This window comes from Colletotrichum truncatum (assembly GCF_014235925.2).
Source record: "Colletotrichum truncatum strain CMES1059 chromosome Unknown Contig_0008, whole genome shotgun sequence".
Classification (NCBI taxonomy): Eukaryota; Fungi; Ascomycota; class Sordariomycetes; order Glomerellales; family Glomerellaceae; genus Colletotrichum; species Colletotrichum truncatum.
Window position 1 is genome coordinate 3026433 of NW_027222405.1, and position 23754 is coordinate 3050186.

General features: G+C 52.8%; 5 protein-coding genes across 5 annotated transcripts; 2 read left to right on the forward strand and 3 right to left on the reverse strand.

Annotated features, from left to right (window-relative positions):
• Positions 1 to 658: 658 nt before the first annotated feature.
• On the forward strand, positions 659 to 2038 carry CTRU02_212303 (Sporulation-specific protein spo7; the record flags this gene model as incomplete). The annotated part of the gene is made up of 1 exon (XM_036727058.1): positions 659 to 2038. One exon carries the CDS (start codon positions 659 to 661, stop codon positions 2036 to 2038), a length of 1380 nt encoding a protein of 459 aa, XP_036581302.1.
• A 386-nt stretch (positions 2039 to 2424) lies between these two features.
• Positions 2425 to 3855, reverse strand: CTRU02_212304 (uncharacterized protein; the record flags this gene model as incomplete). Its single annotated transcript, XM_070205810.1, has 3 exons — positions 2425 to 2772; positions 2916 to 2953; positions 3033 to 3855. 3 exons carry the CDS (start codon positions 3853 to 3855, stop codon positions 2425 to 2427), a joined length of 1209 nt encoding a protein of 402 aa, XP_070060623.1.
• A 939-nt stretch (positions 3856 to 4794) lies between these two features.
• On the reverse strand, positions 4795 to 8336 carry CTRU02_212305 (Agglutinin-like protein; the record flags this gene model as incomplete). Its single annotated transcript, XM_036727055.1, has 3 exons — positions 4795 to 7678; positions 7734 to 7856; positions 7915 to 8336. 3 exons carry the CDS (start codon positions 8334 to 8336, stop codon positions 4795 to 4797), a joined length of 3429 nt encoding a protein of 1142 aa, XP_036581300.1.
• A 4915-nt stretch (positions 8337 to 13251) lies between these two features.
• Positions 13252 to 15948, forward strand: CTRU02_212306 (kelch repeat protein; the record flags this gene model as incomplete). Its single annotated transcript, XM_036727054.1, has 5 exons — positions 13252 to 13369; positions 13423 to 13518; positions 13569 to 14236; positions 14292 to 15306; positions 15365 to 15948. The coding sequence occupies 5 exons, from the start codon at positions 13252 to 13254 to the stop codon at positions 15946 to 15948; spliced, it is 2481 nt and encodes an 826-aa protein (XP_036581298.1).
• A 1484-nt stretch (positions 15949 to 17432) lies between these two features.
• On the reverse strand, positions 17433 to 23182 carry CTRU02_212307 (sister chromatid cohesion protein mis4; the record flags this gene model as incomplete). Its single annotated transcript, XM_036727053.1, has 3 exons — positions 17433 to 22731; positions 22790 to 22979; positions 23029 to 23182. 3 exons carry the CDS (start codon positions 23180 to 23182, stop codon positions 17433 to 17435), a joined length of 5643 nt encoding a protein of 1880 aa, XP_036581297.1.
• Positions 23183 to 23754: the final 572 nt, after the last annotated feature.

Below are 23754 nucleotides of genomic sequence, written 5' to 3' on the forward strand. Positions count from 1 at the left end.
TTGCCGCTACACCAATCCGCCAAAGGCATTGGAGTGGGAAAAAAATTACAGAAGGTCTAAAATGGAACCCAGCCTGCCCCCAATCTACACATAGTAGTTCACTGAAGCTCCCCTGTCTTCTTCTTCAACGCATGCCCCCCAACAAGCCTTATCCTTATCATTATCACTATCGCTATCGCTTATCGCCCTTTTCCGACCCCAACGCTCGGACCATCGGTCTCGCTATGACGTTCCACATGTCTGCCACCAGACGGAGCGGAATTTCCACCCCAGCAAAGCCTAGCAAAGCCAGCCCACTAGAAACTGCAGGGCCAGCTTCTGGCAACACTGTCTGACATCTGACCACCGTCCAAATTCCGCGCCCTTGTCTCGCACCAAGAAACATCGACACCACACATCTCCCTTTCCCCCATCCAAGGGCAGTGCAGAACCCTCTGTCCTTGCCCCCTTTCTGCACCTGCACCCCAGAATCCGCTCCGCTCCGACCACCGCGCATGCCTGCATACACCTGTTGACGCGCCTGCCGCAGAGGTCAAGGCCCCTCCAAAACCCTCCAATCCCGTCCCGAACGAACGTGAACGCCGTACCACCCGAAAGGGAAGACCAAAAGAAATTTTCTCCCCCGCCGGACACCCAGGTCGTTCCTGCGACCGGAATCATGGCCGATGTCGACTCCATCGTCAAAGGCGCCCCGCCGCCGGGCAAGGAGGACAAGGCCGCCGTCGGCACCACCGGTGTCGTCCCCGACTCGGGAAAGCAGGGCGACCCCTTGAGCCACACGCCCAGCTCCCCATCCATGATCTACCTCAACCTCCTTATTCTCGAGGCCTCTCTCCGCGCACAGTACCTCGAGCTGCGCGCCCGCCGTCGCCATCATACCTTCTTCTTCACCTTGCTCACCGCCTGGATATGCGGCTTCGGCTACGCCCTCTTCTTCGCCCCGCGCGAGGACGGCCGCGGCGTTGGCGGTTCCGTTTACTGGGGTGTTGAGACCTTTGAGAAGATTTGCTTCATGGGAGGTGTCATGACTGCCATTCTTGTGTGGGCTACAGGCATATGGGAACGGGGCATCAGGTGGCCGCGTCGGTGGTTTCCCATTTCTAACCGAGGCCTGCGCGGCTTCAACTGCAAGCTCGTCATTATTCGCCGTCCGTGGTGGGCCGAGATGGGCTCAACCATTGGCTTTTTCCTGACCTACGGCCTATTCTCTCACACCGCGAGCTCCTCATACCGATATGTCGAACCGTCCATTCTCCGCGAGGTCGAGAAAGAACTGAGCCTCACCGCCGAGAACCACCCCACGCTGCCGATTCTGGTCGAGGACGAAGAAAAGGGCGGCCACGAGGAGGACCTCGCGCCGGGAGGCGACTACGTTAAGCTTCTCCTGCTTGCGAAGCCATTTACGCCAACCTTTAGGGAGAACTGGGAGATCTACCGCACTGAGTACTGGGAAAAAGAAAACGAGCGCCGCGCCCTCATCCAAAAGAAGCTCTCCGCTCGCGACCGCCAGGTGGCCAAGCAGCGCTGGGGCATCTTCTGGTGGCTTCCCTGGCACCGCATCGACCGCTCCAACCCCACCTCCGGTTCCCCCTCCCGCAGCGAGAAGGCGACGCTACACCCGCGCGCGGCGGCCATTGAGCGCGAGCACCGACGCCGGAGTAGCAGCACCAGCGTACACCGTCGCAGCTCGACGAGCTCGTCCCGCAGCCTGACGCCCTCGGCAGTAGCGGCAGCAGTAGCCGATGACCCAGACGGAAGCGTCAGCAGGAAGGCCAGCACGGGATCCAACGCCTCAGACAAGAGAAGGAAGAAGCTGGGATCCATCTCCAAGTCCAAACGTCCGCACGTCGAATCGAGGTCCGTCACGCCCGACATACCGTCGCCGTTGGCCAGGGAGAGCAGCGTGACGCGGTCGGATAGCGGTTCGGGAGCCGAGTCTGTGGCTGACCGGTCGTTGCGGCATTCGTCTTCCAAGGCTAGCATCAGTTCCTCCACCAACTCTGTGCGGGAGAAGCAACGCAAAGCCAGCGAGGCGTGATACATAGGTTTAATGTACTTTAACGATTACAAAGAAAGAAGCGAGGAGATGAGAAATGAATACGGCACACGCATTTTGCCAACCCTTGACTCTTGCGCCCATCTTTGATTGTGAATTCTGAGTGTTCTGTCAGTTTGATTGTAGGATTGTTGTTGGCTGAAAGCCGCTGAACAACTGAAGCTACGAGTTAAGCCTGTTGCTTTGGAAACTTGTTTCAACCCGCATTCAAAAAGCAGTCTGGTATAATAAAGACAGCTGTGCCGACAGCGACGACCATGGCAACACCGCTACTGTCAATGATGAAATTTCAAACATGTATAATTCGGGGCCATCAGTTGAAACAGATTACATGTCGACCCCTGATCTACCCAGCACACGAGGCTACACTACATTGCAACCAGAAGCCAATCTTCCTCCCGCAACCACTCGTCCATCCTGCCCGTCCAAGGCCAAGTAATGGCTTCTTTCCCGTCAGCATCCACAGTGAAGTTTCCAAGGTGGGTGCCAATGTAAACACTTTTTACCCAGGGCATCTCCTCACGGACAAGCTGTCCCGCCAACTCCGAGGCCGCCGCGTCTGCGAGTAAGTCGTCACGCGAAAGCCTGCCTCTGTATCCCATATCGTACGTGTGCTCCCAGGGGTTGGGGGGATGAAAGCCCAGATTGAGAAGCCCGGACCATGGGAGGTGAAGTATCTTGAGTTTCGGGAGAGACGCAAAGGCTATGGTCATGTTCTGTTAGGTATATTGTCAGCTATGTCTACCACACGAACACAACAGAGCGGGAAAAGGGAAGAAAGAGAAAAAGGGAGAAAGAAACTCCATACACGCATTAACTCTCCCTCGGGAGCTTCTTCTTCGAAGCCGGCCTCGCCGAGCCAGAGTTCCTCGACATTGGGAAACACTTTGGGTATGACTGTGTTGCGTTCTTCGTCAGCTTCATCGCCCCCCCCACGAGAGATTGACTTCATGCCCCCTTGTAAGAGACAACTCACGTTCATGCATCGTGCGGTTCCAATTCGTCCTACCCAAATGAAGCCTCGTCACCTTCTCCAAACAAAGCGCTGTATCCATCCATTGCACAACACAGTCAACGATCCAGCCGGTGTTCCCTTCCGTTATAACCCTAGGCTCCCCATTCGAAGCCTCGATCATGTACAAGCCCGGTGCGGCGTCCACCAGCCAGAACGCAGGCGGGTTCGCGCTGAGCTCCTTCAGAGAAGCCAAGTGCGTGCCAGTCCTGGCAAACCCCTCTTTAAAGACCTGGTTCTCCTCCCATCCGGGAACGTTCCAATATAACTTCCGCAGGCCTTTCATCGAACCCATGACGTCAGCAAAGACTGACGCCAGTCCGCTGGGTGGGAGCGCCGGGTCGATTGAGTGTTTCACGTCTACTTCCAACTCGCGGACTTGGGCCACAGCTCTGGGGCACCCCTTCATCTCGAGAAGGCGGTTGCGCACGTCATGCCAGTTCTCGGCGCCGCTGCGGAGACGGCAGGTATCGATGACGAGTCGGTGGAAGAAGTCGTGCGGGATGACTAGATCGTGGTCAGGAGGTGCGCGATCATCGCCGACGGCTTCATCGGCGAGCGAGCAGAGGAATGAAGTTGGGTCGTCGAGCTTGGAGAGCTCGTCTGCGTGTGCGGCGTACCACGGGTGGTTTGCCTGGACGACGAAGTCCGGGACGTTGGGTGCTGGGCTGTCGGCCCAGAAGGGTATGCGAGGGACCTGAAAGGAGGGAAGTTGCCATGCTGCTGCGAAACTCTGGAATAGCAAAGCGGCGATGCAGAGCAGTGATAGCGTAGATGTGGTTTTCATCGTGTTCTGTCGTGTGCTTTCACTGAAGCGTCATGACCAACTCTCATAGTCTGCTCCTTTTTATACGGATGATCAATATTTGATCTATATTACGACATCTCGGCGGCACTGATTTTAAACGCTTCACGAAATGTGTCCTTAAGCTACGTTTCTCATGATTTCTGAAAAGTTCGAGGCAATCGTGTCTGGAGGTGGACAGCCCCGGACTCCTAGCGAACTCCAGGCAGAAGCTCAGGGGCTCGACACCTGCATCGAGCGGTTTTTGCTGTGCCGCAGGGTAGAACATACAAAATGCACATCATGGCCGGGAACACAGGACAAATGGCATCTCCGATGACTCATAAACATACATCGAAACATCACCGCGTGGAACCGAAAAAAGTGTGCAAATAGAAAGACATTAATGCAGTGGATATCGTGCGCTCGCATACAACCGTCAGGCACAGAGGCCACCTCGCCTCAACCTGTACCCTGTGTGTCCCCCATTAACCCCTCCATAAAAATCAAAACAAGTTCCAATCTCGAATCTCAATCGTCACATTCCAGGCAAGAGATGTAACACCCCGCCTTGTGTGTATGTTGCTGCGGCCATTTCGAAAGCCGCGCCAGGATTCGAACCATATACGTCGTGAAGGAGTGTCGGGTGGGTATCATGAACAAGAAATAAAGTCCATCCATTAAATATGCAAAAAAATTCCGATCCTGTACCCGCCCATAAGTATGCTGAATTATTCATTATTTCTTAAGGAGTGTCGTGAATTCCGTCGTAAAATAAATATCATCAAAAGTCTTTTGTCAACAACGCCTGAATGATAATCGGCCGAAGCCGGAAAGAGTGTCGTGAATGAGAAAGCAAAGTAACTTTTTCCCGCCTGAATGTAAAAAACTATGAAGAGCTAAGGCGCTTCATAAATGTCACCAAAAGGAGTGTTTGGAAAATTAGATGAGTAGAAGGGCCAAAAGTGGCGCGAAGATGGCGAGGAAGGTGGAGGTGGCGGGCTTCGCGGCCGCACCGGTGGGCACAACAACCGGGCCGGAGCGGGTGGTGCTCGGTCCGGTGAGAGTCGTGGATGCGCTCGAAGTGGAGTTGGAGGCTCCGCCGGTCACGGATGGCGCCGCCGTACCAGACTCCTCCGGGCCGGATGCCGAAGGACTGGACCCGGCACCTCCCACGGTTGTGGTCGATGCTGTCGAGGAAACGGCGGTAGAAAGCGAACCTGAGGAGCTTCCAGAGGGGTTTCCTGAGGGGGTTCCAGAAGGAGTTCCAGATGGAGTAGCTCCAGAGGAAGAAGCTATGGTCGACGAGGCTGACACTGATGGGTTGGAAGCCCCAGTCGTGGAGTCAGTCTCGCTCGGAGATGCGGTCTCTGAAAGGGAAACCGTCCCAGATGGAGATGAAGTCTCGGACGGGGAGGCAGTGACTGTTGTTTCCGGAGTGCTCGTGGGGGAGGATGTAGTCTCAGGCACTTGAGAGGGACTGCTAGACGGTGTGGGAGTGAGAGTCGGCGTCAAAGTCGGAGAAGTAGGCTCCGCTGCACTCGTCGTGGTGGTATCTGGAATGGGCACGGCCGAGGTGTCACTGGATCCCGGGTCCTGGCTTACGGTGGTAACAGTAGCCGTTCCACTCTGCTGGGTCTGAGGTGGCTGTACAGATGCGGATGAGGAAGTCGAAGGCGCCTCACCCAAGCAGAAGTTAACGTACTGACTAAACTTGGGCTCAAGGTAGACCTGCAAAGTGATCTTCGCGTCGTCTGCGTTCGCCTCAACACAAGCTCTGCAAGTCGCAAGGTCGTTCTGGAAAGCAGAGCCCTCCGCGCAGATGGCGGGAACCTTGCCGAGACTCTGGACTTCAATGTAGCAGTTGTTGCAGTTCTCGTAGCAGACAGCTGGGACAATGGTCTCGTCACGCTTGCTGAGGAAGGCCCGGCGCTCGTAATTCTTGCCCTCCTTATGGTGCTTACCGCCTGATCCTGGGGTAGACGACGGCGACGGCGCGACCGTTGGTGTTGCGGGAGCGGGGGGAGGGAAGCGTGTCAAGCTGGTTGCGGACGCCCAATTGCCCGTAGTGATGGTGGTCTTCTTGTAGCCGTGCTTGCCCTTGACCTTGGTCACGATGACGTCGTAGTCGAAGATGTCGAACGGAAGACCAAAGGCGTTAGGGTTCAAGTTGAAGTAGCCTTCGTTCGTAGGGACGTATCCAGTCTCATTATCCTTCCACTTCGCCAGAGTGTAGTGTGGCGCGGGCACGCAGTACTTGGGGTTGCAAGTGTATTCATCCGCTGGCGAGTCTGCCCACAGGTTGCAGCCTGACGGCTTGGGAGGGCTGCAGACATATCCAGGCTTGCAGCCCCAGGTACGGTTCGAGTGGGGGTTGAATTCGACGTCGGGGTTGAGTCCAGGCGTGTTTGTCGGAGCAGGGCATGCGGTTCTGTCGCGGATCTCGGTCTGAGTAACCGTGGTAGGAGGCAGAGTGAGAGTGATGGGCGGCAGTGTCAGAGTTGTAGTTACCACTGACGTCGGCCCAGGGACCACGGTCGTGACGATTGTTCCATCCTTAGTAATCGTGACTGTAGAGGCGGGCGCAGTCTCCGTCACAGTGGTGACAACGGTGGTGCCGGGGAGGGTGGTTGTCTCGGGCGGCAGGGTGATAGTATCAAAGTCCGTTGTGATGAAAGTCAAAGTAGTTCCCGGAAGCCTGATGGTCGTTACCTCACCGTCGACGGTCGAGATGATGGTCGATCCCGGAAGAGTGATGGTTTCGGGAGGAGACGTTATGGTTACGCCAGGGCCAGTCACCGTCGCTGTCGCCGTCAAAGTGTTCGTACGGGTCTTGGTAATGAAGGAGATGACCGGCACTCTGGATACGACCGTAGAAATTATGGTCTCGTATACAGTAGTGAAAGAGGTCTCCCTGATAGTTCGGTCATTCGTAACAGTGACGGGGACAGTGACTGGGTAACGAGTCGAGACGGTGATTGTTTCGTAGAACGTAGTGGAGACGTAGATGGTTGTCGATGAAGTGTACCTCTCCGTGAATCTCTCCGTCTGCTTGTCAGTGACTGTGGCTGTTGCTGTGGCTGTTGCCGTTCGTGTTTGGAAATCTGTCAAGGAGGCTGTGACTGTTGCCGTCTTTGTGTACGTTGCGTAACTGGTCCAAGTAGACACGCTCCAAGCCGTCGTAGTTGTTGTGTGGTCAACAGTGATGGTGTAGGGGATTCGTGTGGTGTACTTGTAAGTCGAAACTACAGTGGTCGGAGACACGTAAGTCTTCACTCTAGTCACTGTGGCAGTTTTAGTCAACGGCTTGGTGACAGTCGCGGTGTCGGTGTATTTCTTAGTCACATCTTTCGTAACGGTCGCGGTGTCGGTAATCTTCTTCGTCACAGTGTCCGTGGAGTAGGATGTCAAGGTCGACGTTTCAACCGTTGTGAAGGTCGTGGTGATGTACTGCGTCTTGTTGGAGACTACTGTTGTAGGGATGCGAGTAGTGTAAGTATGCGTCGTGACGAACGTTGAGATCGAAGTGTGAATCTTTGTTGCAGTAACGTGCTGGGTCTCGGTGAGCTTCTGAGTCGCGGTGCGCTCTTTGGTCTCGGTGAACTTTTGGGTCTGGAAATCCGTGTACTTCTGAGTGACGTGGATAGTGGTCGGCACTGGAACAGTCGAGAACTCAGTGTACTTCTTCGTCGTCGTCTTCCATACAGTGGTCGTGCGAGTTTCACAAACTTGGTGAGGAGTCCGCTTCTTGCCATATCCACCACCCGTGGGATATCCAGTAGGCTCTGGTTCATTGGTAGGCTCAGGCTCTACAACAGGTTTACAGCTGCGAACAATTAGCTTGACGGAACTGGAACCAAGGTAGAGAAATCTGCACTTACACAGCAACCGTGGTTGTAACCGGGTAAGATGAGACCTTTGTTTGCACAACTGTCGTGGTCTCATAGTCGGTAGTGGTATATGCTTTGGTTGTGAAGATGGTCTCCTTAGACACAACAGTGACCCTGTCTCTTGATTAGCAGTGCCTCTTGGTTCTCTTCCAGAATGGTAAATTCAACTCACGTTGAAACTACGTGCACAGGTTTCTCCACAGTCACTGTCTTCTTGTCGGTCGCATAGACCGTCTCCGTCTTGGTGACAGTGCTAGTCTCTTTTCCCTTGTCGGTAACGGTGACAGTCACTGTCTTTCCCCAAGGGCATTTTGAGCCCCAATGCGCGCAATTTTCCGTATCGGTACCATGATCTCCGGTCTTCTTCTCAGCAGGCGTCGGCTCTGGCTGGGCCACCGCCGAGGAGGCGGGCTCTGGGACAGATCCCGGCGTGGACGAAGGGCCAACAGACTCGGCTACTGATTCCGGTGAGGGTAAAGGAGTGTACTGGGCTGGGGTTTCCGCATAAGACTCGTTCTGTCTGGCGTAAATGCCATCTTGCGCAGCAGCACCGACGGCCAGGGTCCCAAGGACCAACAGCGATCTCAACAGCATGATAAACCCAACTCGAGTGAACGAACGACTGTTTCCCAAGTGGCCTACTGACAAGGCAGTGGGCAGGTTTGTCGCGTTACTGCGACTGACTAGCGAGTGTGGGAGGACGGCTTTTGGAGCTGAGGGTGCACACAAAGAATGCCGGGAGAGGGTTGGGGGCAGAGCAAGTTGGGAATCGTGCTCTGGGGCTCATATGTATGTACGATGAGATGCAGCGAGAGGAGTGGAGGCTGAGAGCTGAACCGGCAAGACAGCCTTACCTAAGTCGCGGACTCGAAGACAGCAGGATGATATCCCCCGTTAGCTCAGGCCAGAGGCAGTAGTCCGTACCTCGTAAGACAGCAACGCAATGTCTGCTCGGCGGGACCTCCGTCCGAGATGGTGTTGACAAAGGTGGGTGGCCCGATGAACTGGGCATCTTGCAAGCTTCTCCCCAGAACAAACGGGGAGGGGTCAACTAATTAAGCCAGCAGAAGATGACAGGGAAACGAAATGACGAAGCAATCCAACGACGCGGGAGCCAAGTCATGTACTGGCGTGCCACCACGCTAGAGGGGCGTGATTCGGACGGCAGTCGGGGTAGATGGAGTCAGGCTCCCGCCGTGAGGCTTCGTTCGACAGCCATTGGCGAATACAAGATCAGGTAAGTGCAATGGCGCGCAAGAGGCGAGAAAAACGAGGATATGGGTGCGGGAGGAGGGGTGTGGTAATCCACTGCGACCCCGGCTCGGACCTGCACTGATGATGACGACAGGGGTGTTGAATTTAGACGGACAACAACTGCCTTTCAAGGCAGGCGAAAGCCTTGGTCAAAAGGTGGACGGGTGTCTATAGCCACGGCACACAGGAACGGCTCCAAAGGTACGGTCGCCAAGAACAATAGAAGTGATGAAGGCAACATACGCCACTTGGGTACGTGTTCCGGGAGGATCGTGCAGGCAGTGCGGCGGTGCTTTGAGGACTAAAGCCAACGCCCGAATGCACTTCATTACCAGTATCATGAGAGGTGGCAGTATCGAGATTGAACACCAAGGTTGGAAAAGGAAAAGCACCACTGGAGAGGCCCCTCGAGAGCAGGACAGCATTCTCTGACTTGGCCAGATGTATGACATGATCAACCATGTTGGAGCTGAAAAACGTCTGTGGGTCAAGAAAGACACAGACAGACAGGACAAAGGGAAGAGTGAATGGATCACTGAGTAGTATAGAGTAAGACAATACCAAATCCCACGGCTTCGTGGGTGGTGAGAATGACGAGTCGCGACTCGCTAGAAGCCTAGCCACATGGATGGATGGACGAGGTCGGGCAACGGTGGGGCGGCATCGGCCGGCCATTGTTACTGTGCCTGGGTTGAGGCGGGTGGCATTGGCAAGGCCAAGACCGAAGAGAGTCCTGCACATTCAGGGGACCCGGGCTTGGACGGCGGATGCGACTGGCCAGATTCTGCTCTGCCTGCGCAACAACTATCCATCACTCTGCATTCCATGGCCGACTTTGCGTGTATTATGTATACCTGCTCATGTTGGATCAGTCTAGGTCTAAAGAGGTAGTGTGGGGTGGAGATGGAAAGTAACGTAACCAAACTCTTTGAAGCATACTTGTTGGAGCGGGAGCGACTTCTGGGGTCATAACATAACTGAAAAGCAATAGGGTGGCAGCCATGCGGGATGCGAAGCGCCTGTAACGGTTAAGTTCCGGCGTGGGGAACAAAGATTGAAGATCATCCGACCCAGAGACGCATGCGATATTATTTTTCAAGCGGTCAGGTACATCGGACAGCATGGTATTAGGAACCAGAGGAAAAGGCATGAGTAGAAAGCAAGGAACATGGGCAGTTGTGCAACTGTCATAATTGGTAAATGCTGTCCAACTGTACACCCTGTAGAAGATGGCTGAAGTAGTAACAAAGGAAAAAGAGACTTACGATTACCTCGTGGCACGGTTGATCTGCACCGAACAGGGGTTCTCTGGGAGGCAATCTAAGCTGCACAGCGTTGGTCTGATGTGCCACTTGTACGAATAAAGACGTTCCCTGAGAGGACGAGAGGTACCAGAATCCTGCGGTGCAAAATGCTCGTGTGATGGAGTGGTAATTGATGGAATCATGGGTAGTGTGGCGTAAGCAGAATAAGAGAGTCCGAGGCAGCTTGCCCACATTCCGAGATGAACAACAATTTGTTACTCTGGAAGCAGGCTTCATCAGGGTCCTTCAGCCCATTGTGTATTCCCGGTCATATATTGCTCAATGGGTGGAGGTGAGGCTGAGAAGGTAAGCACTGTTCAAATCTGGATGTAAAAAAACAGTGAGGTATTTGTAAGATGGTGGCTATGTCGCGAGCTCTGATTGACTGTTGCGGAAACATAGTACATGTCATGGTCTTGAGGGATAGATATGGGTGGTTGGGCAGGCTGTGGGAACAACAGCTAGGGTGAGATTTTGTGAATGAGGAGAAGAAGAGTTGTCAACAGTGAAAACAAGATGACTGGGATCAGGGGAGAGAAGAGGAAGAGAGCTTACAATAGAGACGAACTAGATCTTTATCCGGTTAGCGCAGGATGGGGCCATTTATCTTATTTAGGCCTAGTAAGCGGGCCTAAGCCTGGAGAGGGAAAGAGGGGTAATGGGTGAAAGTGGGTCTGTTGCGTCTGTGCCTGCCCACGCCTCTAGCTCTTTAAACATCAAGTTTTGAGGCATTTTATTGGCGGCAACTGCGATTACCTCATCCGAGTCTTACTGTATTGAGGTTAGCTTCCCATGTGCTCCTCCAGCAAGCCGTTGTCAACCGTCTTTGTTCTCCCGCCCTTCCTTTCTTCCTTATCAGTCAATGTCATAATAGAAGAAGCTGGCCTCATGGCCGGCCTCTTCATCCACACCCGACAGACTGTCATTTCGCTTCTTTTAGCAGCCTGATGTATGATGCTCCGTCTCTGCATGAAAGTGGTAAATACTACAACGACCTGGCCAAAATCTCTAATAATCCCAAGGTCTCACCGACAATTGATATTTCAAGGATACGTCTTACTTGACCCATCCTACAAGGCTGACACTATGATCCTACCATACTTTATTTAGTGAGCAACTGACTCTGCTTGTGCCTGGCAGCGCTATAACCTATAAGGCTGGGCATATCGACACTGGAGCTTCCCAGAGCTCCCCCCTGTCCTCAATCCCAGTCCGAGCCCACAGCTCCAACTGTGCTGGTTCCTTCCAGGCCTTGTAGGTAAACTTGGCAACCCATCTATTGACTGACTTGCAGATATTCATCCCTTGTATTGACCACTGCCACTACACCCTCATATATGCATGCTTATGCCGGGACCGCTCACGCCCAAAAGCTCATGAGAGGCACAGGCAGCAACTATACCATCTGCGTCCCGCTGACTAGCAGACTTTTACCTCTAGCGTGCTCACCCCGAATCATGTCATTTTACCCGATGGTGTTGTCTTGCGCCTCATCCAGGTCCAGATCAACAAGTACTCCCGGGACGATCAATGACACGCTCCGAAACCATCCAAGCAAAAGTTTACGAGGAAACTTCCATCATACCGAGAGACAGGAAATACCACGTTTGAGAACACGGGAAAGAATATTCTCTTAACAACAGTGGACTGAAATCCGCTTATTATTTACTAGACATAGCACACGTTTGCTTTCAAATTCATCCTTCTTTGTTGATAAGTTAAACAACCCATGACTGTTGTAGCTGCTCTGTCTCGGCAACAAATGCCAAGAGAGGCAGAAAACGGTTGCTCTTTTGAATGTCCTAGCCGGGGTTGCCGTCCCTCTTTTCCGTCTTTCCGCAAACTGAAGCACAGCCTGATTGTGGCACTCTTGCCTGCAGTAACTTCTCTTTTGATGAATGGGTGCTTAGTTTGTCAAAACTTTTGTCTATTGGTCATGGCAGTGGGAGCAGGAATAACTGACAAGCTAGCTATTTTTTTTCTCTTCGACGTGAGACATGGACACAAACTTTGCAGCGACGATCCGGTCCAGCTCGATTGCACTTTTAAGTTCCCTCCACGATAAACAAGACAGCAACTGACTTGCTGATTTGTTGAGCCGATGATGAGGCTGGGGCCAAGGGGGCTTCCACGAGCAGCACTACGAGTTTGCTGCACTGCTCCGAAATGTCACTCCTCGCCCGTCTTTACCCACCAATCATGATTGGAGGGCCTCCCACCCTCAAGTGAGTCTGTACGAGCTTCCTTTCCTCGCAAGTGGTCCTATCCATGAGCCCCAGGCGACCACCCCCAGCCTTGACCTGGGCCGAAGGCTTGCATACACCCAACACATCCTCTGCTACCCTCCATCTTTTCCGTTGCCTCTTCCATTCGTACTTTCGTCCAGTGGGTCCAGCCTTATACAGGTCGCTGAGTTGGGAGTCGTTCGGAATCTTCTTGTGGCAAGGATCCTATCAGTGTGTCTGCCGACTCTTTGGTTGTCTTCCATCGGGCCTTACTCGCCACCCACCGTACCGATCCGTTCGTTCTGGCACTCGGCGAAGGCGATGGTGCGGGGATAATCGTTATCGAACGTGTTCTCGAGCCGTCCGTTTCCATCCCTCTTGCGGCTATTCCTCGAAAGAAGAACCGTTCGTCTTGGAAGGTTTTCATCCCTCTTCTCTCACAGGCACCGCCTTGGTAGTTTTGTAGACCTTGTCTTCTCTTTCTCTTGGGCAGTGAGCCTGATCTCACCTGAGCCTCCGTTCTCTTTTCTGCTTACTCTGATCGTCCGCTCCCCCCGCTGCTTACCGGTAGACCCCTTTGCCACCCGTTTTTGGTAACGCAGTGGCATCCCCACCCCAGATAAGCACCCCGAACAGCCGCCATGTGCTGAGACAACGAAGGCATACGTGATTTCTTGCATTACGCCTCGCCAGTCCAGGAAACTCAGGCACAACGCCTTTGCAACGATGGCTGCTTCGCGCTCAGTCCTCCTCGCCGCCTTCGTTGGCCTTGTAGCTGGGCAATATGAAGGATGGGAGCCGGGACAAGTTGCCGGTACCATGTGTTACTGGGATTCACCAAGAGGTATGCGAACGCTGTGTGTAGACTGCCACATCCACATACTGACAATCACGCAGTTGCTGTCATCCGCGATACCCTATGGATTGATGGAGGCACTCTCGCCTGGGTTCCGACAATGCAGGATGGGAGCTACGGCGATTTGTCTTCGTTGAGTGAGTTTGCCAGCGGCGCAATCAACATTGTCATTAGCTGATAGCCGTAGATAACCCGCGTGGGTTGATGTACTCATTCAACTTCAGCAAGTCGTTTGATGGGACGACGAACCTGACCAACTTGATTGGAACCAAAGCAAAGTCATTGGGAGGATCTGGAAGTACTAACAGTATTGCCCCGAACATGATCGATGGCGCACTGCTTTACAATGACGCAGAGTTCTTCCTCTACGGAGGCGCACTGCGCAAGAAGACGGACGTCGCCGAGTCACCGGACGGCGACAGGGCTCTCGTCTGGCGTTGGTACGACTATCCAGAGAAACCATTGTTCGAGGCCGGCGGCGACCAAATGACCTTATCAAATGGCATTACCCGATATGTCGCATACGGAGGAGCCGCTAGCGCCCCTTCCGAGAACAAGGCCTGGTATGTAGGAGGCATGCGTTCGCCAGTCTGGGGTGATGTGTTTCGGGGGGAGACGAACCGAACTCTCACTGCGAATACTACCTCCAACTACCTCATTACCCTCGACATGTCGCAACAGTATGCTGAGAAATTCTCCAACGAAACGCTACCTAGCTTTATTAAACCCAGAGCCAACCCATCGGTTGTCTGGGTTCCGGTTGGACCACAGGGCATCTTGGTCGTGGTGGGAGGTGTTACCTATCCCGAAGTTGCCAACTTTGCGATCAGAAAGACTGATGATTCCGTGCTCAACGTAGGTTGTGCGTAAAAATTATTATCTCCTCATTATAGCTGACACCCAATTACAGAAAGAAGAGAGCCCCACGTTTATGAAGACGATTGATATATACGACGTTGCTAGTAAGAAATGGTATCAACAGGAGACCAAAGACGGGCCCCCTGCCCTTACGAAAGGCTGCGCCGTGGTGGCTCCTGCTCAAGACCGATCCAGCTTTAACGTCTACTACTACGGCGGCTACTCCGGTATTGATGCCAAGACGGGTTTCAGCGATGATGTCTGGGTTCTGTCCCTTCCATCCTTCCAATGGACCAGAGTCTACCAAGGAGAAAGCCTCCATGCTCGTGCAGGCCACCAGTGTGTGATGCCGTACCCCGACCAGATGATGGTTATCGGTGGCTTTGCAGAGACGTCCGGAGGTGGCAAGCCACCTTGCGTTGACAAGGCCATATTGCGGATGTTCAACGTCTCGAGTGCTCAGTGGTCAGACTCATACAGCCCTAGTAAGTGGTCCAACTACACTGTCCCAACAGCAGTTCAGAGCAAGATTGGCGGCAACGGACGGGGTTCAGCTACAGCAACAACACCCGTAGTATCAGGCTGGTCAAACCCTAGTTTGGCAGCTATATTCGCGACACCCTACGTCACCTCAAAGATCAATACCTGGTATCCGTACACTGAAGACAAGGCGACCCCTCGTCCAACTGTTCCTGGAGATTCAGATAACCAAGGTGGCGGTGGCGGCGGCGGCGGAACCCCTAAATGGGTTGCGCCTGTACTCGGCGTCGTTCTCGGTCTCGTCTTCATCACAGCCATCCTCGTCGGATTTTGCCTTTGGCGCCGACGTAAGATCCTTAGACGCGGCAATGGAACCGCTACAACGACAGACGACAACGGATCGCGCATCATCTCGTGGATCAGGGGTCAGCCCAGTGAGCCGGCTAAAGCCCCCACCGTCACGACGGAAGAGATGCCCTCTACACAGGACATGTCAGAGATCCGAACACCGCCTCCGCCTCCCGCGGCATCCCCCGTGCCATTCGTGGCTCATGAGATGGCTGACAACCACATCGCTGAGCTGCCTGGTATGTCTCCAGTATCCCTCAATGCACATTACGTACAGTAGTTCTAATCAAGTCACAGATACTTCCCCACGCGCAGAGCTCCACGGCGTGGGCCTCACCCCCGTGGAAATCATCAACAAACACACGCACTTCGGCACGGGCTCCAACCCCGGAACGGTGCACCAGTCCTCTTACTACGCCTCTGTCTCCAGCAACGAGAACGCCTCGTCAATCTCCCGCTCTTCAGGTGCCCTCGGCTACCAGACCCGCGCGCAGTCTCCGGACCCTGGCCCGCCATCGCCACCGATCACCACTTCCGCTCCTGCGGGACGAGTCGGTTCCGATGTATCAGGACTAAGCGAGCATGATGCCCGACACCTGAGGAACCTTAGCCAGGCGACTGTCAGCTCGACGTCATCAGGGGGAGAACAAGATGCATCAGGCGCGCAGCCGAGCGCGCAACAGGGTGCTCGCGGTATCCCGGCCACGGTGCCTGAGACGCCGACGCCAGGGCACCCGAGCCCGCTGAGCCCGCCCACGGGAGCGTCGGACGGTGAAGATTACATCTCAGCGAGGATGTTGCCAGTGAGCCCCGCTGGAACAGGGACGCTTAGGAGGAGCATGTTCCACGAGAGCGAAGACGACCTCGGATCGAGGAAATAAGGCTTGTAGGCTATTAGTGAAATGTTTGCCATGATATAAGGCGTTGGATATCCTATAATGTGTCTTTTTTTTTTTTTTTTTTACCCCCGTAAACCACATCTTCGGGTTACCAAGGATGGTCGTTTCCTAATTTAATTTGCTTTTGAGTGTCATGAGGTCGTTGTCAGGATTTTTGTGTGCCGTATTCGAAGTCTCAATTGGCCGCACCAATACATTAAATCCGGCCTAGATGTTTTGCCCTTCCCTCACAAGCGACGCCACAGCCTGCAATCTTGTTGCTGGACGTCATAGTGTCACGAATGTTGAATGTAGCGTCCTGCGTTCAAGGACGAAGTGCAAGTAAATACACCACGGAAAAGGCTATCCCTAAGAGAAGCTCTTCATCGTTCACCATACTCAGCCATTCCCTAAACCATGCATGCAAACCCACTAGACGAGACGAGACCGGTTTAGCGGCTACTGCACCAACACGTTCCATCTTGTACGTCTTGGTGCGCTCCATTTTACAACAACAGCTTAGTCACCTTGCCAGAGTGGTTAATGGGCTGGCCTGCTATTATCTGCTATCAAGCCAGTGTCTTCGGACGCGCAGGTTCGAATCCTGTGGGTGACGATTTTTTTGCTTTTCCTTTGTTTTTCATTCGATTCCAACTTCTCCGGGCCGGGTACCAGCGTTTGGAGCTGTGGTTTTGGGGGCATCACGAACCTTTCTCCCCTCACCACCCAGCCAGGTAGGTATGTTCGCTCACTCATGCAACTTTGTTTTTAATACACAATCAACGGCCATACCAGACTTCCTGCATTTTAGACAAAATCAGTCGCTCGTTTCGGAATTGCGGTTTCGTAGCCCATCTGTGCAGGCTGGCAAACGGTTGGAGACGGATTAGCGGGAACGAATAGTTTTGATGTTCCTATGCATTTGTATTGAGCACTTCACTTTCATACGTTGCCTGCTGCAGTTCACCATCATGGACCTCCTCAAGTCTAGTTCATATGGTTTGCATTCCCGCACAATCTAGATATGCGGTAGCCAGTAATAGAGAGGTATCATTCCAAAAACAAGAAGCATCCCGTCTGCGTAGGGAAACCAAAAGACTTTTTTATCCCACGATCTTCAAAGCCTCCCACGCTGTCTCATTTACCGCTCATTAATAAAATAAAATAAAAAACGCCCCTTCTTTAGTTCAGTTGCCCTTTGCCAGCAATTATCTCGAATAGGTTGTTCGTGTAAGCGACAACATCAAAGTGCAACTGCAGGCATTAACACCTAAACCTCTCTCCCCTTCTTGATGCAGACTCCACAAACCCATGATGCCCTGTATGTGTTTTTTGTGCAAAGATGGCAATGATATACATGTACACAGAAGGCAGGCCGAGGAAGACGTATGTATGCCTTGTCCTCTCCCACCATTCTTCTATAGCCGCAGCCGTACTTCTGGTATCGAACGAAAGCGATCTGAATACCTTGCTGCTCTATCGTGACTTTAAATAAAGTCCATTTCGTCAATGTCGGCTTCGACGTCACCCTCACCCTCGATTGGGTTCTTCCTCGGCCGGCCACGACCACGCGGGCGTGACGTGGAACGCTGGCGTTTCTTAGGGCGTCCGGCCGAGCTGCTGGCTTTTCGTTTTCGCCCTCGACCATCACCTGTTGGTTCTTCATCTTCGCCCTCGCTCGGGGTGTCATCTTCGCCATCTAAGTCATCATCGGATGCGACCTTGAATTCTTTATCGACATTCATCAGCTCGACGAAAGCCTTGCACTTTTTCAGAGTAGCTTCTTGGGAAGCAAGACCCTCTATGTGTGATGTGACCTCTTCCCAAAATTTGTCACCCGTGACACCTGGTACCCTAGTCGGTGCTTTGGTCAGATCTTTGGCCGCGGGCTTGGCCTTCATCTCGCGTTTGAGACCATAAACGCGCCGGAGGTAGGTTCGCGCTTCCCAAAGACACAGGAGGATAATAGAACCAGACGTTAGCTGCCGCAATCGCTTCGGGGGTATCGTTGGCTGGATTTGTAAAGGTGGCTGTCCGTCAGGTTGGGGCTCTGTCGGCTGATCTAAATCCATACGCATGTTGAAAATTTCAGACTCAATGACATGTGCCATGCTGGATCCAGTAGAGGAAAATAGCTTCTCCATAGCGTTGACCGTAACCAAGACCTCTCCGACTGTGACATAGTCAAAGTAAGCGAGGTTCTCAATGATAAATCGCGAGAGCTCGACATGCGCAGGCATCGGCTTGGAGACATCAAGTTTAGAGTGGTCGAAATCTACCTGAGCCACGAGCTTCTCCAAAAACTTTTGTCGATTCTTTGATTTGCTCACTTTGAGCACTTCCATCAGAAGATGAAGCTTAGACTGGAAAGGGTTTTCAGTTGCACCGCGAGTATCATGGACAATATCTCGCTGATACTCGAATGCAGCCTGAATCGCCTTGACGTACTCTCTTTCGAGCACCGTCTCGTGCTTCTCGTGAAGGGCTCGATGCTCCATGAAAGCCACTTCGGAAATTTTGGGAACTGAAGAGGTCTCCAAAGTGATGAGTGTGACACCCGTTTCCTTGGGGTGAACCAAACCTTGTCGGTTGATGCTGCCAAGTACCTCCACAGCCAGAAAAGCATGCTCATCTTGTGATGCTAGAGAGATACGAGTTATTTCTTTCAGGAAGCGTTGGGTAGTTGCGCTTGCTACATCATCGAAGCTCGTGCCACCCATGACAGTCAGCTCACGCTTCTTGTCACTTTCAACGCCGGCTGCGGCAGCCGCACTAGCAGCCTCGGATCGTCGTTCCTCGGTGACGAGGAACTCTTTGAATGACCGAAGGATAGTGCTCTCAAGTGCTGGAAGCCTGGCCTCGAAAACCTGCTGGAACTTGGTGTATACATTGGGCGAGACGTAGTTGCGTGGATGAGCCTGACAGATGAGACCTATGGCATCCAAGGCATGTCTTCTCGCCTCCATAGGCTGCGAAGCGTCGGCCCAAGGTGACAAGTTGTCAACCATGAGTTTGGCGACCGATGTGCCAGAGTACTTGGGGAAAATCTTCTTGAACACTGCGATTTCAGAATCTAGATCGCAGTGTTTACCAACCATTCCTACGATAATTGAGTACCTGGCAAATTTCTGAAGCTTTGTAGAATCCAATTGCGTGTTGCGCATGCTGGCAACTCCGCGTAGGCTAGAGGCACCAAGATGAGCCAGCTTGTCGCGGTTGTCCAGTAGTTCAGCAATAATCCATAAACAAGCAATGACATCGTCCAGCAAACTCTTGCCTAATCTGCCGACACAGGTTTGAAGCTGTTCTCGTAGCTCCCTTAAGAAATCGGCATACTTGCTCGAGAGCTGGGGCAATACCTGGCGATATATGACTGCGACGGCCTTGAACACAGTGAGGTCGTCTGTGCCGCTAAAACTGGCAAGGTGAGGCTTGAGAAGGCGGATTTCCTCAAAGGTGAAGAGCTTTGCATCTGCCTTTGCAAAGATTTGGAGGACTTGTAAAGCGTCCCGCCCTGACGGAATGGTAGGGTCGTCGGAATCGAGATTGTCAATCAACTCGAACATCTTCTCGACCAGCTTCATGCTGACACTGAAGGGCCCAGTGTTAGCCTTGTTTTGCCCTCCAAGAATGGACTGAAGCACTTTGTCGAGCACAGCTCCCACGTTTCCTGATTTGACAGTTTGTATCATGAGAGCAACATGGTCAGTGAGGGACGTCTTGTAAGTTGCTGTATCGTCAACTTGGTAAAATGGAGCAAACCAGACCTCTTCGATCATCTGGCGAGCAAGCTCCCGAACGCTCTCGTCTGGGTCTTGTACGCGATGAAGTAAGCCATTGGCGATTGCGCTTCGGATCTCTCTGCTGTTATTGCGTAGATAGATGTCCTTTGCCAGCTTCATGGCCCTTTTCCGTACGCCAATACCAGAATCAATAAATCTTTCAATGATTCTCTCCGCCATTTTATCTTCCAGCCTTGGGCGCAGGCCAATACACTTGCCCATAAGACCAATTGCAGAGTCACGCACTTGGGGTGATGAGTCGCTCGAGCAGTTGATGATGAGGTGAACAACCACGGAATCTCCATCAAGGATAGCAGGATCTGTCTCCAAGAGCTGGTTGATGCTCTTCAGACTCTTGCTTCGGACAGTAGCTTGATCACTAGCCATAGCTTTGAGAAGCACATTGAGCATAGCCTGAAAATGTTCGCAGAATGGCGACCGGAGCAAGATAGTCGCGTATGAGAGCTTTGTATGCATGTTGCTGACGTCCTTAAATGTGTACTCATTCGACAGCCACCGGGGATCTTCAATCATCATGCGAAGTCGGAATGCGAGGCGGCCGAATTCCTGATCAATTGATTCATTAGTCTCTTGCATCGCATCGTATCCGGCAATAATTCTGTAAGCCCAGTCCGCGATCATGAAGGAAATGGCGCCCTGTAGGTGAGGATCGTCGCTCCGGCGCTGCTGAAGATGCTCGAGAGTCGTTCGATACGGTCCTGACCAAGATACGTCATGTTCGACACGGGACTTTTGCTCCAAAGCGGCCGTGGCTAGCTCCGATAAGTATTTGGACAGCCCATTTGATTCACTAATGTCCATAGAATTCGCGGTTCTGCGGACATGTGATCGCAGTTTGGAGATCGCAGCACTCATGACACCAAGTAATTCGAGGGCCATGTTTTTGGCCGGTGCCGCAGATTTCTCTCCCTCCCACAGCTGCATCATGTAGTAGGTCAACTGGCGTAGAATGAGCTCCGCAGAAGGCCAGTCCGGAGAGTCGAGACATTCCGTAAAGTCCTCGACGAAAAGGTCTAGGAGGTTGCGATAAGGTGTATCACCAGACTTGGTGGACTTCAGAGCGCGATTCACTATGAAGTTGACAACGTAGTTAGCGTTGTGCGTCGCGCCTTCCGTCAAAGGCAGTGCCACGGCCTTTAGCTCTTCCAATGCAAGCCGGTGCTGAGAGGCTCCCGCTTCCTCGGACTTGACGGTGGCAATGATATTCGGCTTCCCCTGAGTATGCATCTCCTGGTCCTCGTCATCATCATCCACCATTGCTAGTCGACTGCGGGCGCCCTTTTCCTCCACTTTGCCGGAGCTAGCCTGAACAAGACGCATGATCAACGCCGATACGGGTTGGATACTTCCACCATTTGCTAGACGGAATTGCCGTGCGCTCTGCTTGCCAACAGGCAGCTTCTCCAGCGAGGTAAGAATATCATCAAATATGCCACGACGCTGATCGGGCTTGGCGAGGAAGATCTGGCAAAGCATGTCCATAGCAACAAGACGTATGCCGTCAAACTTCTGGACCCCAACGACAGAATCTTTCTCCAGATAGGCATTGTCCACAAATAAGAGATTTGATGCAGTAAATTCCAAGGTGCCGAGAGCTGTGTCCGACAGCTCGATGGTGGTAACGAGCTTGGCAAGTAATGCAAACAACTTCTGGCAGTTTGTCAAAACTGGTCCAATCGCCTTCTTGTGTGGTTGCAGCATTTTGAACAAGGCAGACGATGAGCCAGATCCCCTCATTTCAACGATGGGGATGATGATACCTTCAACGACACCTTTGAAGACATCGATGGACTTCTGGATGATCGTCTCTGCATAAATTTGCTTCTCCTCTCTACCACCACACATTATGCGCAAGCAAGTGCGAGCAGTTTTAAGCCCCATCTCAATCTCTGGCAGCTGGTTAAACCAGCCCGCAACTTCCGACTCACCCCAAGACTCCTCAACCCTAAAGTCCAGGTTCAGCATATGCGTTAAACCGGCTTCGCTCAGCCTTTGAATGTATTGAAGGTCTTCGATAGGGGCTCTATCGTAGCTTCCGAGATCGATAGTCTTCTGTATTGCAGTCTGAAGTTTTTGCTGGGTCGAGGCAGTCAAGATAGCCTCGCCGTCGCTGCCTCGGGTTCCGACATGCTCATATCCTGGTTCGCCTCCAAGCACACCTCTAATGGCCTCGAAAACGCTTTTCGTCAATCGCTCAAATTCCTGTAGTGCCGCTTCTGCTCGCTGTATTTGGTTAAGATTTGTATTAATCTCTTCCTGCCTGTTTTGGTAAGCGCTATCTTGTCTACGCGCGGACAAGCCCATTGGCTCGTCTGGCGAGTTGGGAACTGGCATTTCCAGATATTCGTCCTTGTTAAAGCCAGGAGCATGAGAAAGATCTATAGTGAATGAGCCTTCTCTTGGAGTAACTGATGCTCCTGGCGGTGTAGACTTCTTGGGTGCAATTTGCACAGCGCCAGGCTGGGCAGGAGCGAGTGTAGTGGATTCAGCAGGAGTGACTGGGGCAGGAACTGCCTGGGGAGTTGTTTGAGAAGGCGCAGGCTGCAACTGTTTATGGCTTTGCGTAGGAGTTTGCTGAGCGGAAGGAGGCTGGATTGGGGCTGAGGGTTTCCGGTCTTCAGACTTGATAGTAGGTTGTGGAACTGAGCCATCGGGGATTTCTACGTATGCGCTGGGATCAAATTTCTTTGAGGGAATGGCAACCTCAAACTTGAAATTATTTTTTTGGTGTGTTTCGGGAGGACCTGGTGTATGCTTTGATTGGGATGCAACGCTCTTCGGTGTTGGAGGATGTTGTGACTGAGCAGGTACTTGTCCATTTAGAGGGGCATGGCCAGGCGCTCCAGGGGGCGGTTTGATGAAGGTTGGAGCTCTATCAAACATCATCTTGGCTACCGGAGAGAGACCAGAGATAAGGCTCTGGACACCGCCCGTCGGGTTCGCATTCGAGTTGACGTTCGGTTTAGGTACGGACTTAAACTTGCTGTAAGGATCACAAGGTCAGCATCCATCATCTTGCGACCGGAAGTCCTCAGTCTCACTAGTATGTCCTTTGGTTCGGCTTCAAATCGTGAAGAACATGATCGACGGCGTATTTCAGGTGCTTCAGCCCTCGGTTCTGATTCGGACCTGTCGCCTCTGTGTTGAGGTTCTCGAACTCTTGGCTGTTAAAGAGGTGAGAGACGCTGGCTGCAAGCGATCCTGAACCGATAGTCGGGTCTGGAATCAGGTCTGGCAGATGTCAGCACAATAAAGCCTAAGCCCATAAGCCATAACATACCGGACGTAAATGGGATGACAGAGGTCTGTGGAGAATAAGGCAACGCCTCCGGGAGTGTGAATGGCCGCGCCATGGGACGCTGTTCTGCAGCTTGAGGCTGCATATAGCCTCCATTAGGAGGGCCACCCGGCATGACTCCTTGGCCGTTCACCATTATGATAGTGTCCTCGGACCTAGGCCTTTCCTACAAACATATTACCGAGTTAGATGTAGAATCGAAGCAATGAGGTTCGGTTGGCGAGTCGCGCGCTCGGAGGTGGTCGCATCTACGGAGGAAACGTCTGTCGTTTACGGAGCCAAGCGGGCAATCTAGTGGAAGGCTGGTGATAGAATTGGAGTGGGTTGCATCATCCTTTGATTGAGAGAATCTCAACTGCAACAGGCAAACGTCGAGCTGCGATCCGTCGACGTTGTCGTGTATGGGATGGAGAGTGGGAAGGTTGCGACAGCCTCGCGAGGAAAGACCCTTGTTCGATCCGTGGTCCGTGCGTGAGCTTAGCCCAGCCAGTGGCCAGTTGTTCCGTTCCTGACTCTCACCCCCCAGATACTGTTGCTGCCTTGCCTTGTCTTGTACTATGTATCGGTTAATCCGGCACCGGGCGGCTCCTCCCCTGATAAGAATAGTGCCGATAAGGGAGAGAAGACCGATAACGATAATGCCTGCCGAAAATCTTCCAGAGAAATATTTTGTCGGTCTCTTTGCCGCGACATTCCGTTGAAGATAGA